This window comes from Misgurnus anguillicaudatus, chromosome 11, assembly GCF_027580225.2.
Source record: "Misgurnus anguillicaudatus chromosome 11, ASM2758022v2, whole genome shotgun sequence".
NCBI classification, from domain to species: Eukaryota; Metazoa; Chordata; class Actinopteri; order Cypriniformes; family Cobitidae; genus Misgurnus; species Misgurnus anguillicaudatus.
Window position 1 is genome coordinate 27643135 of NC_073347.2, and position 16068 is coordinate 27659202.

The 16068-nt window shown below is 37.5% G+C and overlaps 1 protein-coding gene across 4 annotated transcripts in view; it reads right to left on the reverse strand.

Annotated features, from left to right (window-relative positions):
* Positions 1 to 16068, reverse strand: part of actn1 (actinin, alpha 1) — a 45314-nt gene that overhangs the window by 13639 nt on the left and 15607 nt on the right. For 3 of the 4 annotated variants that reach the window (XM_055170050.2, XM_055170049.2, XM_055170047.2), the window contains exons 2-8: positions 8315 to 8429; positions 7796 to 7915; positions 5843 to 5929; positions 5543 to 5630; positions 5360 to 5438; positions 4702 to 4783; positions 3616 to 3701 (exon numbers count right to left, since the gene is read on the reverse strand). In XM_055170050.2, the coding sequence (XP_055026025.1) occupies positions 3616 to 3701; positions 4702 to 4783; positions 5360 to 5438; positions 5543 to 5630; positions 5843 to 5929; positions 7796 to 7915; positions 8315 to 8429 (657 nt within the window). Of the gene's footprint in view, positions 1 to 3097; positions 3184 to 3615; positions 3702 to 4701; positions 4784 to 5359; positions 5439 to 5542; positions 5631 to 5842; positions 5930 to 7795; positions 7916 to 8314; positions 8430 to 16068 lie in introns of all 4 variants that reach the window. The other variant, XM_055170051.2, reaches the window with a different exon arrangement.

Here is a 16068-nt window from a genome sequence, read left to right on the forward strand (position 1 = left end):
AAATTATAGATTTCATTTTTAAGAAAGTGGTGTAATCCTTTAAACAGCAAGGAATGTAAAGCTGCGTGCACACCACCACCGACTAGCAACGGCGGAGCAACACAATCTTGTTCATTTAAATAGAAGCTTGGCGATTTACGGCAACACGAGCGACAGTGACCATTGGCAACAGAAAGTGGGCATGTCCAGCTTGCAACAAACTGAGAAAAGTTAAATTTTATGCAAATGATGAGTGACTTTCGGGAGCGACTACCAATGAGAGTATAGCAGCGTCACATCATCCGTCTTTCATCAGCTACTGAGAGGAGAGTTACTCATTTGTTTACAGCAGTGGTTTTCGCGAGATGGTGCCAGGGGGCCCCCAGTTTTATGAAATACATTAATTTATCATGAAATCTGTGTAATTAAACCTAAAAAAATAAGGCTAATAACCAAAAGCACTACTGTTTTGTATAATTTAATGTTTTTTTTTTAAATGTTGAGTTTTAGAACAGTTTTTTGTCACAAATTTTCTTTGGGGGGCCGCGAAGGAATGCACCGTACACAATGGGGGCCACACGCTGAAAAAGTTTGGGAACCACTGGTTAACAGTATAGACAATTTCATCGGGACCATGCATGTTGTCGCGATTACGCGTCTGGGCGAAACTTAACTAGTGGCTAAACTTAACTCTGTAACAAATACCTTGTCGAAAATAATAAATATTTTGGTCTACTAAAGACGAGGGGACACCACGATCATGGATCACCGCTATGTGAAGGGAGGTTTGGCAGCCAATGTTAAAATTGTAAACATTAATTTTACACAGTAAATAATTCTACTAGTTATTTATTTTGCTTGTTATCAGAAACAAACTACTCTAAAAGGACTTGTCATTGATTCTTTGTGAAAGTTTACCAGAAGTTGCGTTTGTTCCTTAGAAAGTCGTTTGTTTATGTTGTTACTGCTGAAACTGTCTATAGTTGTTACTAGGACACCAGAATTAGGAATGCCTCCAAACAACCTTATTGAAAAAGACCAGTGACACCAAAGTCGTTTTAAAAGTGCAGTGTGTAGATCTTAGCAACATCTAGCAGTGAGATTGTGAATTGCAACCAACGGCTCAGTCCACCATTAACCGAAACGCATAGAGAAGCTACAGTAGCCACTACAAGACAAACATGTTGTTGTCTAAGACCAAATACAGTAGTGATAAATGCGCTCTGTACAGCAGTTTGTCCATTAAAGGAATATTCCATTTTCTTAAAAGAAAAATCCAGATAATTTACTCACCACCATGTCATCCAAAATGTTGATGTCTTTCTTTGTTCGGTCGAGAAGAAATTATGTTTTTTGAGAAAAACATTGCAGGATTTTTCTTATTTTAATGGACTTTAATAGACACCAACAATCAACACCCAACACAACACCCAACAGTTTTTTTCAACGGAGTTTCAAAGGACTACAAACAATCCAAAACGAGGCACAACGGTCCCATCCAGCAAAACGATTGTTCTTTTTGACAACAAAAATAAAAAATACACACTTCCAAAGCACAACTTATCGTCCAGATCCGGTCGTGATGCGTCAGCGTGACCCCACGCAATACGCCATGACGTCAAGAGGTCACAGAGGACGAACGTTTACAAGTGTGGAGAAAGACGACTGTTCCTACGTTGTTGTATGTCAACTGATACTAATTAATGTCTTTGTGTCAGTTTATTGTTTACAATGGTCCGCAAATGTGCGTTTTATATATGTAACACGTGACCTCCCTACGTCACCACGCATTTACGTTAGGTCGCGCCGGACCGGACCGGATCCAGACGAGAAGCTGTGCCCCAAAAGTGCACATTTGTTATTTTTATTGTCAAAATGACAATCGTTTTGCTAGATAAGACCCTTATGCCTCGTTTGGGATCGTTTATAGTCCTTTGAAACTCCATTGAAAAAAACTGTTAAGTGTTGAGTTAAGTGTTAATTTTTGGTGTCTATTAAAGTCCATTAAAATGAGAAAAATCCTGCAACGCCTTCCCCAAAGAACACAACCTCCTCTCGACCGAACAAAGAAAGACACCAACAATTCTGGATGACATGGTGGTGAGCAAATTATCTGGATTTTTCCCCAAAGAAAATGGAATATTCCTTTAAGAACTACTATAGAAACATGACGGCACAAAATGGCGACTTCCATGTAAGGAAACCCGCGGTGTATGTAGATAAAAACGGCTCATTCCAAGGTAATAAACCCATAACAGTTCATAATGTAAGGTCTTTATACACCACAGATCCTTCTAAAAGTTACACACTGCACCTTTAATGAAGCTGCGTTACTGCGCACAGATCCAGGTCTAGTCACAGCAAGACCCGTTTATATACTGCACACACGTAAAGTCCCTCCGCCAGAAGATATCATTCTATAACAGCTAACGATTGGCTCTCTTTACTGGAAGGCGGGACTAGAGCGGCCATATTGACCGTTGCGATCTCCCCTATTCATATCAATAGTGAAGCATCTTGTTAATATTACATTTTTTTGGTATGACCGCAGCTTTACTGTTGCAACATAAAAGTAATTAATTTGACTTAGTTTAATATATTGTGTGCAATAAATAAAATAAAGCAACCCTAAAGTGTTTCTTCTAATGTATTTCAGATGCGAAACATAGTACTGGGCTGCAAAGATGCTAAAACTTTACACAGACTATTATCTTTGCGAGTGTGTGTGACAGAATGCAGTGACGGCTGAGTTTATAGTAATACCCCACACTCAAGTTAATGCAACCATATAAGAGCAGCAGGATCTGAGTGTGCAGAGATTTATATTAAAACATAAACAGAACACCCTGTAGAAAAGTTTGCAGGGAGATGTTAGTCATCGGCTCAGAAACACTCACACAGAGCTGAGGAAACCCAGCTGCATGTGATGATTCAGCACTGTCAGTGAGAAGCACGCACACACTGAATAAACTGATTCAAATCCATTCATCTGTCTGAACTTACAGTACTCACACAAACACTGATTTCAAAATGATAAGCCTTTTAAACAGGTAAATGGGTTATGAATGCATTTGATTGGCTGACCAGGTTGTGAAATAGATGCTCAGCCTGCGCTCACCTTCTGTTTGCCTGAGAAAGCGTGGTAGTAACATGACACGTATGTCATGACGGCCTTTTCGTCGGGACGCAACGTACAAACAATATCTGTCCAGGGAAAGAGGGAGCAGGAAAAGGGAGAAGGTGGAAAGGAAGGGAGAGAAGAAAGCACAGAGTAAAAGACTGCATAGACACCAAAGGTAAATGGGTTCCAAAGAAATGATAAAAGGCACGAAATGTTCTCCAGGCTGTCACAAACATTTAAGAGCTCTGAAAGTGTTTATTTTTGCAGACTGGAGACACGCTCGTGCCTTTATCATAAGACTTATTTTCCGTCATGCAACAGGTGGAAAGACTCATGGGACCGTGGGAGGAGCATGAGCCGTGAGGGGCGGAGCTTAGCACTGCAAAGAGTCTGTAAAGAGAGTATACGACATCCAGTAATCACTAAAACTGGTTAACTTAAAAACCAGTGGGCGGAAACAGAAAAGGAGGGTGTAAAAGTTAAGGACACTGGGAGGGGGCGGTGCCCTGTGATACCTTCTGCGCCCCAGAGAAGGCATGGTAGAAGCTAGAAACGTAGGTCATGATGGCCTTCTCATCGGGACGAGCCGTACCAACAATATCTGCAGAGAAAAAGGGGTGATATTAAAGTAACAAGAGAAATAATAAACAATCATCAGAGCACTTGACACATCTGAGATGACCTCCTGTGAAGGAAAGACTGTGAGTTGTAATGTTAAAGGGGACATTTCACAAGACTTTTTTATGATGTAAAATAAATCTTTGGTGTCCCCAGAGTACATATGTCAAGTTTTAGCTCAGAATATGACAGGTCATTTATTATAGCATGTTAAAATTGTCACTTTGTAGGTGTGAGCAAAAAATGTGCCGTTTGTGTGTGTCCTTTATAATGCAAATGAGCTAATCTCTGCACTAAATGGCAGTTCTGTGGTTGGATAGTGCAGATTAAGTAACCTATTTTATCACATGCTTGCAAAGAATGGTTTACCAAAACTAAGCTACTGGGTTGATCTTTTCACATTTTATAGGTTTATACAAGCCCTGGTGACCCAATTATAGCACTTAAACATGGAAAAAGTTAGATTTTCATGATATGTCCCCTTTAAAAGAAACATAAAACCATCATCATCATCATCATATAGGTTGCACACAATACAGACCTGAAATGAAATATAGTGAAAAACTTTATTATAGATTTGCATTTGCACACCCATGCTTATAAGTCTGCAAAAGTATATTTTTAAATAAACTTTGTTTTTTTCTTAATGAAACATTGCATTGGAGCCATTACACTTTTAACAAAATGTCTTTGCAGTGTTAAGGCTACGTTAAGCTTAAAAAGAAGGTCAAAACCAGAAATATCCATACGGTGCTGCCCTACAAGGACTGTAACAAACACATCATAAAAAATTACAACCTATAATTTAGCAAAAAAAAAAAAACTCCTCCAAACCGGGCACGTTAACGAAACATCCACAGTCATGGCTGCTATAATTCAATCTCCAAACACATACTGTACCTGCACGACTCCTACAGCTCTATATTTAGAGGTCTAACCTAGTTTCACAGGGGTGCCGAATATATTGTCTCTCTATGTCTTACCTTCTGCATCCAGCATCTTAGGGATGTCCAGGTATTTCTCAGCTACGTCAAAGGCGGTGTTCAAGTTAGTCATTGGATCGTCCTGAGGAGGGAGCACAGAACAAAGCATTCGTCATTCTCTTTTAAATTTCTGAAGATGATAGATAGATAGATAGATAGATAGATAGATAGATAGATAGATAGATAGATAGATAGATAGATAGATAGATAGATAGATAGATAGATAGATAGATAGATAGATAGATAGATAGATAGATAGATAGATAGATAGATAGATAGATAGATAGATAGATAGATAGATAGATAGATAGATAGATAGATAGATAGATAGATAGATAGATAGATAGATAGATAGATAGATAGATAGATAGATAGATAGATAGATAGATAGATAGATAGATAGATAGATAGATAGATAGATAGATAGATAGATAGATAGATAGATAGATAGATAGATAGATAGATAGATAGATAGATAGATAGATAGATAGATAGATAGATAGATAGATAGATAGATAGATAGATAGATAGATAGATAGATAGATAGATAGATAGATAGATAGATAGATAGATAGATAGATAGATAGATAGATAGATAGATAGATAGATAGATAGATAGATAGATAGATAGATAGATAGATAGATAGATATCGCTCACCTTGCGCAGTTTACCATAATCAATGAGCTCTGGGCGATGTCTGTGAATGAGTGCACAGAATCCCAATCCATCCTTCCAGCTGATATATAGAGAGAGAGAGAGATGATGCATGACAATTGTTAATTTTGTCGGATCCCATCAATCACTCTGTTTGTTCCTGGTGCTCATTTCCTGTCTGCTCACCTTATGTGGAAATTCTGAATGTTGACATTTTTGTATGGAGCTGTTTTCCTCTGGCACCACAGCAAAAGACCTTCTTTAGCTGACGTCTCTGTGCACACACACACACACAATCCAATTAAATAAAGTCCCATTTCAGCAGATGAAAGATAAAGTTGTCATTTTATTTTACAGTGAATATGTAAAAATCCAAGTGAGGCAAAAAATTCTGTTGACTGTGATGATGTTTTATACACACTAGTGATTTTTTCTCAAGATCTAATACACCACTTACGAACTAAAAAGCATATTTGTGGTGTATACCTTCCACTGAGATGTCCTGGATGGCGAAGCGGAGGATGATGGTCCAGATCATTCCCAGAGTCATCTTAGCATTTCCATCAACAATCTCTGAGCAGAAAAAAAACACACCAGCAGCACAATTAACAGATGTCAACAAAGTACAAACTAATTCTATCAAATCCGAATCAGAAAGCAGTTTAAATAGCCGTTTGTGTTTCTGTGGCTCAATGGGTAGAGCATTATAGATGCTAAAAAATTAAAGATTCAATGCACCATAAGTCGCTCTTGATAAAAGCGTCTGCCAAATGCATAAATGTAGTCAAGAGGATTACAGCTCCTCTAAAAAGGTAAGATATTATTTAAATTATAAAAAAAAAAAAATTTTATTAGTTTTGCGTGTTTGGATAGTCATGCAGTATACTTGTGCAGGAAGGCTGAGTTTAAAAATCTGTCAAAAGCAAGTAATTTGTTAGTTTTTTGGTTTTAAGTTAAAAATTGTATGTGCCCCCTCTGTCATTTTATATGGCCGTCAGGCCTGATTACATCTCTATTAAATTTTATTTTAAAGGTCACGTTCTTCCAGATCCCATTTTTTAATCTTTAGTTAGTGTGTAATGTTGCTATAGACGGTTTCATCGGACTAATTGCAACTAATTGTTTGCAGAATACAAGTTTTTGTTTACATCATATATGTGTGTGTATTAAATTAGTTATGTATATATAAATGCACACACATGCATGTATATAAATGTATCATTTACATTATATATAAATATGAATGCTTAATATATACGCTTTTTTCCTTAAAATTATACATGCATGTCTGTATTTATATATAAATAATTATTATACACAGTACACACATGATGTAAACAAAAACTTTTATTCCGCAAACGATTAGTTGTTATGCAGCCCTACTAACAAGCTGTCAAATTTGTACTGTGCCATTAACAAAATGCTATTAGTTATTCTAAAAAGGTTAGGGTCTTCTCCATAGTTCCACACTGACTTCCTGTTTCAGGTAAAATTATGTCAACACATTGAGTAATGCTGCACGTTTCAAAGCATTTTAATGGGAAGTCCCCATTTAGAAATCCAAGTAAACGCGTGTTTGCCTCCTCTTAACACTAATCCCATAACACACTCCACACACATTTCAGTATGTCTCTGTGTACAGTATGTCTATCTCATCTAATCTAGACAAATGCATACACACGCAGAAACAGCTCAATCCTTATACACACACAAACTAAAAACAGTACGAGGCCAAGTGTTTTGTAGAAGGTCTGGAATGCCGCTCTGGATTACAGAGAGACAGTGAGAGAGGGGGAGAGAGAGAGAGAGAGAGAGGGAAGGAGGGAGGGAGCAGGTAACAGGAACAATACACATATATGGTCTAATATACACTGCAAAAAAATTATTTTCGATGCTTCAACACATTCAACCAAGTGATGTCACATGGACTACTTTGATGATGTTTTTATTACCTTTCTGGACATAGACAGTATACTGTACGTAGATTTTCAATGAAGGGTCAACAAGCTCACGGACTAAATGGAGGTCTTATGAGTTTGGAACGACATGAGGATGAGTCATTAATGACATTATTTTCATTTTTGGGTGAACTATCCCTTTAAATCAAGATGTATTTTCCTGATGAGCAAAATTACCTAAGAAAATAAATCTAGTTTTTAGACAAAAAAGATACAATTTTATTGAATTTGTACTTAAACCAAGCAAAAAAAATTCTGAAATTAAGTGTTTAAGATTTTTTTCTTACCCCATTATTTGACTGTAATTCTAATGAAAGAAAAGGGGCTAAACATGACATGAGCCAGAAGCATTACACACAGACAGACCGTCTGATAACCATTATTTCCAAATGAGCCATTGATCCCATATGCTGGAACACTGAACTCATGACCCTGGAAGCCTACAGGATATAGGTCACTGCTGAGTGGTGGGGTAACCTACCCTCTGCTCCAATAGAAACCAGTTTCACTCCTTTGCTGGTAATGAAGTTCAGAGCTTTGTTCACATTGGAGATCTTATGGACCCTCATTTTCCCTCTCTCTGGTTTCGCCAAGCGCTCTCCTGTAGTGAGAAGAAACTGTCAGGCTTCATAATATTATGTCACAACAGTCTGTCCTCCTGTAATTATTTTACACAAAATGGTAAATTAAAAAAAATCTGCACATTATTAAGATGATTAGTGGACATCATGTGACAGTAACTATGCTAATGTATTCTGTCCAGTATACAGTAGGCTAGTAAAGCATGTGCACCAACTGCAAGACTACAGCTCAATTTTTTTCCATTTGATAACTACAATGGATGTGTAGCATCTGAAATTTCCATTGCTTCACAAATAAAAACTCTACCACAACAAACATGGACATCTATATAGACCATATGTGATAAATATTGTCAGTGATAGCTGTGAGTTAACAGGGACTTGGGTTCAAGGTGGGACTGGGTTGTGAGGTCACTGACCTGAGATGACCTCTAAGAGCAGCATGAGTTTGAGGCCGTCTCTAAAGTCTTCCTCAATGTTTTCGATCTGCGTTCCTGCCTTTCGTAAGTGAGAATTACACCATGCAGTAAAGGTCTGAAAGAGAGATATATAACATGAGAATAAATGTATAAAATGCATAACATTTTGAAAATAAAAAAGGTGAAATGGAGGAACACTTGAAGAGTTTGGTTCCAAAACGCAATAAATGCCATTTATGAAAAAAAATGAGTTACTGCCAGAATCAGTATTATATCAGGTCAGTATTTAAAAGTAAATTCTTAATTTTACAAAAAATCCAATATCTGCCAGGTTATTCTGTCATCTTTTCTCCCTTTTTTCCCAAAACGCAATAAACGCCACTCCCCCTTTTCCACAGAATGCAATAAATCCGCTCCACAAATTACAGCGCACCATTCCACACAATGTAAACAAACAATGGTGGCACGTTGAGTACACGCAATCTTAGTTTTCCTCATCTACTTTGTACTTCATGATCAACAAACAAACAAAAACAAAATATTACTTTAATTGCATTGATAAACGTGTGATGGTTTTCTGTGACAGGAAAGAAAAGTAAGCCATCAACATCTAATAATTTACGCGAGAGGCACTCGGGAGACGGGTGCTTGTTCTCCCGACAGCATCAAGTTTCTGTCATGCTAACACATTGACCCCAGAGGATCTTATGAAAAACTTTACATTATTTTACTCAAAGTCAACAAAAATTGAGCAGGACCAAAACATTTTACAGCTGATCGCTGTGAAAAACGTTAAGCGATGACGTCAAGTATAACCGCAGCAATGACAGTGTTCTTAATATGACAAAGTAAGTGTTTTGATTAATGCCATTAATGTTTATTTTTTTAATCAGTGTATAACACTAGTCAACTAAATGAATATAAAATTGCAAAGATGAATGCACATTTGTATATTGATTCAATAGATTTATAGCATTTTGAAAAAAACTTGTCATGGATTTATTGCATTTTGTGGAAAAATAATCAGTTTTTATAATAAATCTTTGAAAATCAAATTATGGATTTGAATTTTTTATGTTCTTATAACCTAAAGATGCTATGTGAACGTTTGTAACAGAAAATAGTGGTTTTCATCTTGTCACTTTCTTGGTATAGAAAACATGTTTTTACCGAAATTTGTCAAAATGGATTTATTGCATTTTGGAACCAAACTCTTCACTTATTCATATACCTGGAAATACAAAATCATTACTACAAAAACCCACATTTATGTTAAAATGCATTTTTTACCTCAGTAAAATAAATAAATAAAAATTTTGTTTGGAAAAGGTCACACTTTGCATATATCATCTAATTAAGTGCCTTGAAAGATTTGTTTAATATATAATTTCCACTGAAACAGAAAGTTAGAGGCGAGACATATTAAGTGCTCCCTCTTCTTAAATAGCCAATAGCGTTTAGTTTAACACACAGCCTGGATTCTAAAAAGTTGAAGTGCAGAATGAGGTCAAAAATATAACTGATCTATATTGGCGAAAGTGAGAGGCACATTTTGAATGCTTACATCTTCTAAATTGTTAATATTTTAAAGCACACTAGTTTATAGACATCCTTAAGGCAAACGTAAAATATTGAAACTCTTTAGTTATTTCTTAGCGTGATGCTAATTGATTGTGCTAAGCTATGCTAAAAGTGCTAGCGCCAGACCCGGAGATCAGCTGAATGGATTCTAAAACAGTAAGAAGTTTTATTAGTAAGAGCGCCACCTGGTGGACAGCAGTGAAAATACGGATTGCAGGAAAAACTCAGGGAAGCGTTTTCTCTTAATTGGCATGTTAACTCGTCAATGGCGGGGAAAGAGTTAAGGGGGTCATAAAATGTATTTTTTAGATTCCCGCATAAGTGCACTTACAATATTAGTACATCGTTGTTCGTTCCAAAAAGCATCCGAATTTAGTTACTTTTGTTTGCTATTTCCATATAACCATGTCTTAACCAGGCATAATGTGGTTAAACATATGGTAAAAGCTCTTTTAATATAATCCAAGAGTTCACAGCATGTCACATTTTGTTGCATGGATAGACAAATTGCTTGTCAGTGTAATCACATTGTGGCTGGTTAGGACATAGTGTTACAATTAAAGTTGCCTTTAGGACTTTTACAGTATGTAAATGCCTCCTCTCGTGTGTAATGAGCATGACAGGAAGGGAACGAGGTTTGGTAGACTTTCCCACATTTTACTTTTATAATTAGTTCCTCTGGAGTTTAAAATTAATAGAACCCACACCACTTCCTCCTTATTATCTCACTGTGCTGTCCAGACCAGGTTTCGAGTCGTTCATGTGTAAATGTAGATGATTGTAAGGCTCTGTGTGGATGAAGCCTTTATGGCAAATTAGTTAAAGTTTTAAGTTCTGACAATTATAGTGTCCACAGTACAATGACTTATCAATATATAAAAAAATGATATTATCCCTATATCCCCGTTTTATTTTACACACCTGTGATATGCATATATTTCATGCTTTGGTAATACTGTAATTATTTACAATCATGCCATGACTGAGACAGAGAGAGCGAGCGAGGGGTTCTCTATGGGTCGTCATGGCAGTGCTAAGTATCTGTGGCTTCAGGATTCTTCGGTATGTTAGCAAGCTGATGAGAAACAGATGTGGAGCAGAACAGGAGCTAAACACACAGACCAATACGATTGATATGCCATTTAATGGAATCAGAGAAAATTCTGTTTATGCACGTACAAGGACAACTTGGATTGTGTTTGGACATTTGTTCCAACTTTAAGAGGAAAGAGAAAGCATTCTAGATTCGAACAGAAAACGATAGATGGCTGCTACATAACAGGACACAGCCGACCCCGTTTGGGTGGTCTGGGGTGAGCAGTTTAATGATAAATTATGAGCAACAAGGGGCAGGCTAGGTGAGAAACAGCGTGGAATCTGGCTGCTATACTAACAGGAAATGCTGTAACATGGAAATGTCTGGAGGTAAATGCAACGTTTTGGATTCATTTAAGAGGCAGTTAACAGATGCTGTTAAAAACTGTGCACACATACATACAGAAGCCATGACTTATGCTACAGTACTACAGCTATACACAATATACACACACAGAAGATATACACTATGTGTTTATTAGAGAAATTGAATATAACTAGATGTGGCACCACTAATATGAATAGGGGACAATGCAATGCTCAATAAGTCCCGCCCTCCGTTTTAAAGAACCAATCATCAATTAATAAAGATTGATGCTGCTCTGGGGTGTGTTTCCCGAACAACGGCGTAACTTGCTGCTGAACCACCATAGTACGATACATAGTGGTTGAAGAAACTAACTACCTTGTCAAAACTGTTTCCTGAAAACATAGTAACTTTGTCGCACATTCGTTGTTTGAACCATGTTGGTTCAATAGTTGATGATGTCACGTGGGAGGTGGAGTACTAATTAATCTGTTCAAATCGATTTAATGTCAGACTACTGCTGTAAATAACGTATATTGCACCGGAAGACTGATTTTGTTATCGTGATTAAGTTATCTGTTGATCATTTTCAAGATATTTAATTTGTGCGCAAGTTCCTTCTTACGTAACTTCTCCTAGGGATTCCCCAGGGTCTTAAAGCTCATAGAGCTAGCATACGCGCAGTTTTCGAATGCAGCGCTAGCCTGGGTTTCCCCATGCTGCCTTGCACGCAAATGTATACACACTAGCATGGAAACTATGGACCAATTTGCCCCTGAAATAGGGAACCAATCACAGAAAGGGGAGGGGGCAGCAAGACGATGACGACGTCTATGCGACACAACGAAGCAGTTTTGTTTATCCAGCACAGCAGCAGATGCAAAGTTACTTTTCAATCCAGCCTTAGATAGTGTTCTAAGTAGTTTTGAACGCAAGTTTATTTTTTTAAAAAGCGCAACTTTTGGCGTTAAACAATTTCATATCCAAAAAGGAAGACATGACAGCCACGGAGTTTTGTAGGACCAACCTGCTAGGCATCGTCGTAGACGAAGTACAATTAACTTATAAATGGTAAGAAGTATTTATTAATATCATACTGTCATTATGCCTGAACTGTGGTTGTCACAGTGCCACTAAATTGTGTTGCTTTTCAAAATCAATATACAGCTACCGGTTTAGTTGCATAGATGTCAGCTGTGTGCACACGTACCAGATAAATGTTGTTTATGTCGCTCTACATACGTCATCTCGTATAATTGAAACGATTGGCTATGAGCTACGTACAGACGCATTTGATAGACATTCGTAGCGCCCAATACACTGCTCTGGGCATTCGTAAACCACGCCTCAAATCTGAGAAAATGAGCATAGGGTTCCCATACTTATTCTCTATGAGACTGGTCTGGTGTAAGCCAGGCTAATGCAGCGTTTTAATTCTGTTTACAAACTTAAATACGTAAAATAACATTTTTATATATTTAGAAATATGGATATAGGTTGTACAAAGTTTTTTGCTTATTTTGTTCAAAAGCATGATCAACGCAAGTCTATGTACTATAATAACAAGGAAGTATGCTTCTTACCACAGGTGAAGAGCTGTCGTTCAAACCACACAAGTTTGCGATGCAGCTTGCGAATGTTCGTTGGAACGATGGTTTCGGGAAACAACAAATCGTTGAACTTTGTCAGTAACGACGAAACTTACGACACTAGTTGGCTAACTATGCTTTTGGGAAACAAACCCCTTTATAGAGTAGTGTGAGGGCTTGCCAACCTGTACACATGCGCAGTAGCTGATACAGCCTCAAAAATTTGTTTTTTAGCACAATTTGAGCTTAAGAAACGAAAGTTTTGATACAGTTGATGCCATGTTTAATAGTCGGTAGGAAATACTTTATGTTGTTTAATTGTTAGAGATATCTGTCTTTCCCCATTAAGGTGCATAGGACTATATTCTTGCATGACTGACATAGCTGCCAGGAGGCATCGCAAACACTAGGTGTATATTTATTGTGTATATCTAACTTCAGGGCTCAAAATTGCGACCATTTTGGTCGCATATGCGACCGAAATTTAATCTGTGCGACCTTAAAATATATTTGGGAGCATTTGTGCGACTGCCCATTTTGTTGTGACGCGAGTTGATTGTGATCCTGTGTCGTAAGCAATTCGGTCCCCCCGAGCAATTCGGTCTCCCCTAGGACCCCACGCGACTCCATTGGCTGAAAAAACTCCTCGTGGGTAGTGTTCTTAGCGCCTTATTACAATTCATACAAAATCGCGTTATGATTTATGTAGTTAGAACGTTGTTAAAATTACAATTGATGTCTTTTAAATTATATGTTTCATATAGTAGTATATAAATGAGGCTATAGGTGGGAGATCTGATCTACACATTGCTTGTGTCATTTTATTATTTAGATTATTATACTGTACCATTTCCACTTTTGACTGTCTACATACAATTACTTACTCATTAATTACTTATACAAAACATGATTACTACATAGTTGAATCACACATTTAAATCATAATTATAAGCCATGATTACTACACTTTTACTATTAAAAATATATATTCCGTAAGGTATGTTAATAATTTACAAAAAATAAAAGTATTGTTTTTGCAAAGCAGATGATGACACAAAAGTACTGACGTTTCTGCAACATGAATATTAGTTTATATTGTTTTTTAGTTAACTTTTATTTTTTTTAAATGTAATGTTTCTATTTTGTACAACATAATTAGCTTACTAGCCGCGTATGCAGACGAGATATTGCAATGACACATTTTTGAGCAGGCATTAGTGTAGATACCAATCGGGGTCCTAGGGGAGACCGAATTGCTCGGGGGGACTGGATTGCTCATGACACCTGCGTGCTGGCGCTGTCCCAGGTTCAGTGTTCTCTCCAACGATACATAACCAATCAAATTTCACCATTAAGTTATTGCGAATAATGAAGACAGCATATTGGCGAATATGAACGTCAGTCATTCATTGTTGCCGTGAAGCGCGGAAATGTGAAAAGACGAACCCGTCGCGAGCATGACGAGAGCGAGCCGATTACAGGCAAGGTTATTACTGTATTTTTTGACGACGATCCGGATTCAAATGTAACTCCACCACCGGAAAATACGAGATGACGTTAAACCTTTCAGAGAGAGTGGCTTAAAGATTTCGAGTGTCTCCGCTATGAAAATGTAACTTACTGTGTTTACTGTAAATCCTGTAAAACGGCGTTTATGGCGGAATCAAAACATTTTAAGCGCCAGACGTACCTTGCTTAAACATGGCGAAAGTGCCAAAAACACAAGACGTGTCATGACAAATGTGTTTATTATTGATGGAGACACCGAGCTGTCTGTCAAAGTGTGTTTGATGGTGTATGTGCGCATGCGCTGGTGAATGGACATTCGACAAACATCCTTGTGGTCCATGTTGCTGTGGAATACGACAATGCTGATGGTATGTTTTTGTTGTATTTTTTAAAACATTGCCTATTTAGTACAGAGCTGCCAACTTATGAGTTCAGCTTGGAGTGAGATTTTTTTTTTTTTTTGGGGGGGGGTAATTTTTTATATAAGTCCTAACCATTTGCCAATAGATAATAGTGTGGATTTTAGCTATTTCTGTGTTAAATAGTTGGAAAAGACTGCGTTAAAATGGTTCACAATACAAATCGAATCATATTTTAGAAATTAAATTGAAATAAAAGCTTTTACTGAGTTTAAATGCCTGAGATTAGAGTCTTTACCATTATTTTATACAACTCTATTATGCTTTCCTTCTGATAAAAGTTCCTTCCAAAAAAGTTCTTAAAATCTAATGAATAGCCTACTGGTCTCTGTAAAACGTATAACTGCAGATAACAGCAGCTTTGATTCAGTTTATCCATTGAGAAAGAGAAGCGTAAAGTGATGATTGGTGATAGAGAGACTGTCACAATCAAATAAACCAAATGAGTACTTTATATTAAACTTAAGCAACAGATAATGTGTATGTCAAGACCATATAATTATATTTCGTATATATTATTGTTTATAGATGTCAAATATCAATTGACTTTTTTCTCTTTTATTAAAACCTGTCACAGCAAACATCACGCAGGCTTGTACTGCTTGCAAACATACACACGCGAGTGATGGTTGATTAAAATTGCTGTTTTCTGAGGGTATCTGCGTGCGTGGAATCCGGGCAATTCTCTGCTTGTCATCCAGACCTTGACGCTTTGTGTGTTCGACTGGTGCGGAGCTGACTGATCGGCGTATGACATCAAAGTAACGCGAGAGCAAAGGTAAAGGCGGACCTTTTTGTAACATTTCGCATTGCTCTCGCGGTAGTCTGATGACCTCGCTGCCGAACTTCCTGCGCAGCGCCACATAAAGTGAAATGCTCTTTGACTCTTTGCAGCAAAGTACCAGCAACATGAGAAGTGGTGGCACCTAAGACAGTGAAGGTACGCTAAAATATAAAAGTGTCAGTACTGCGAACACTGGTTAAGCTACTTACATCGTGCTTTGCTCTTTCACCATCGCGCAGCCGCGCACTCACTCTCTGTTGTTTGTAGCTGGCGCTTCGGCATCTGTAAACAATAACTCCACCTTCTTTGATTTGATTGGCCTTCGCATCATTTTGACTTTGACGAGCGCTTTATGCTGTTTGAGGCACGCCAGATAGAGATAGGCGTTTTACAGTATTTACAGTTAGGTATATTAGGCAATTATTTAATGTCTTTTATTAAACTCAATGGGAATCTAAATGGTGGGCACG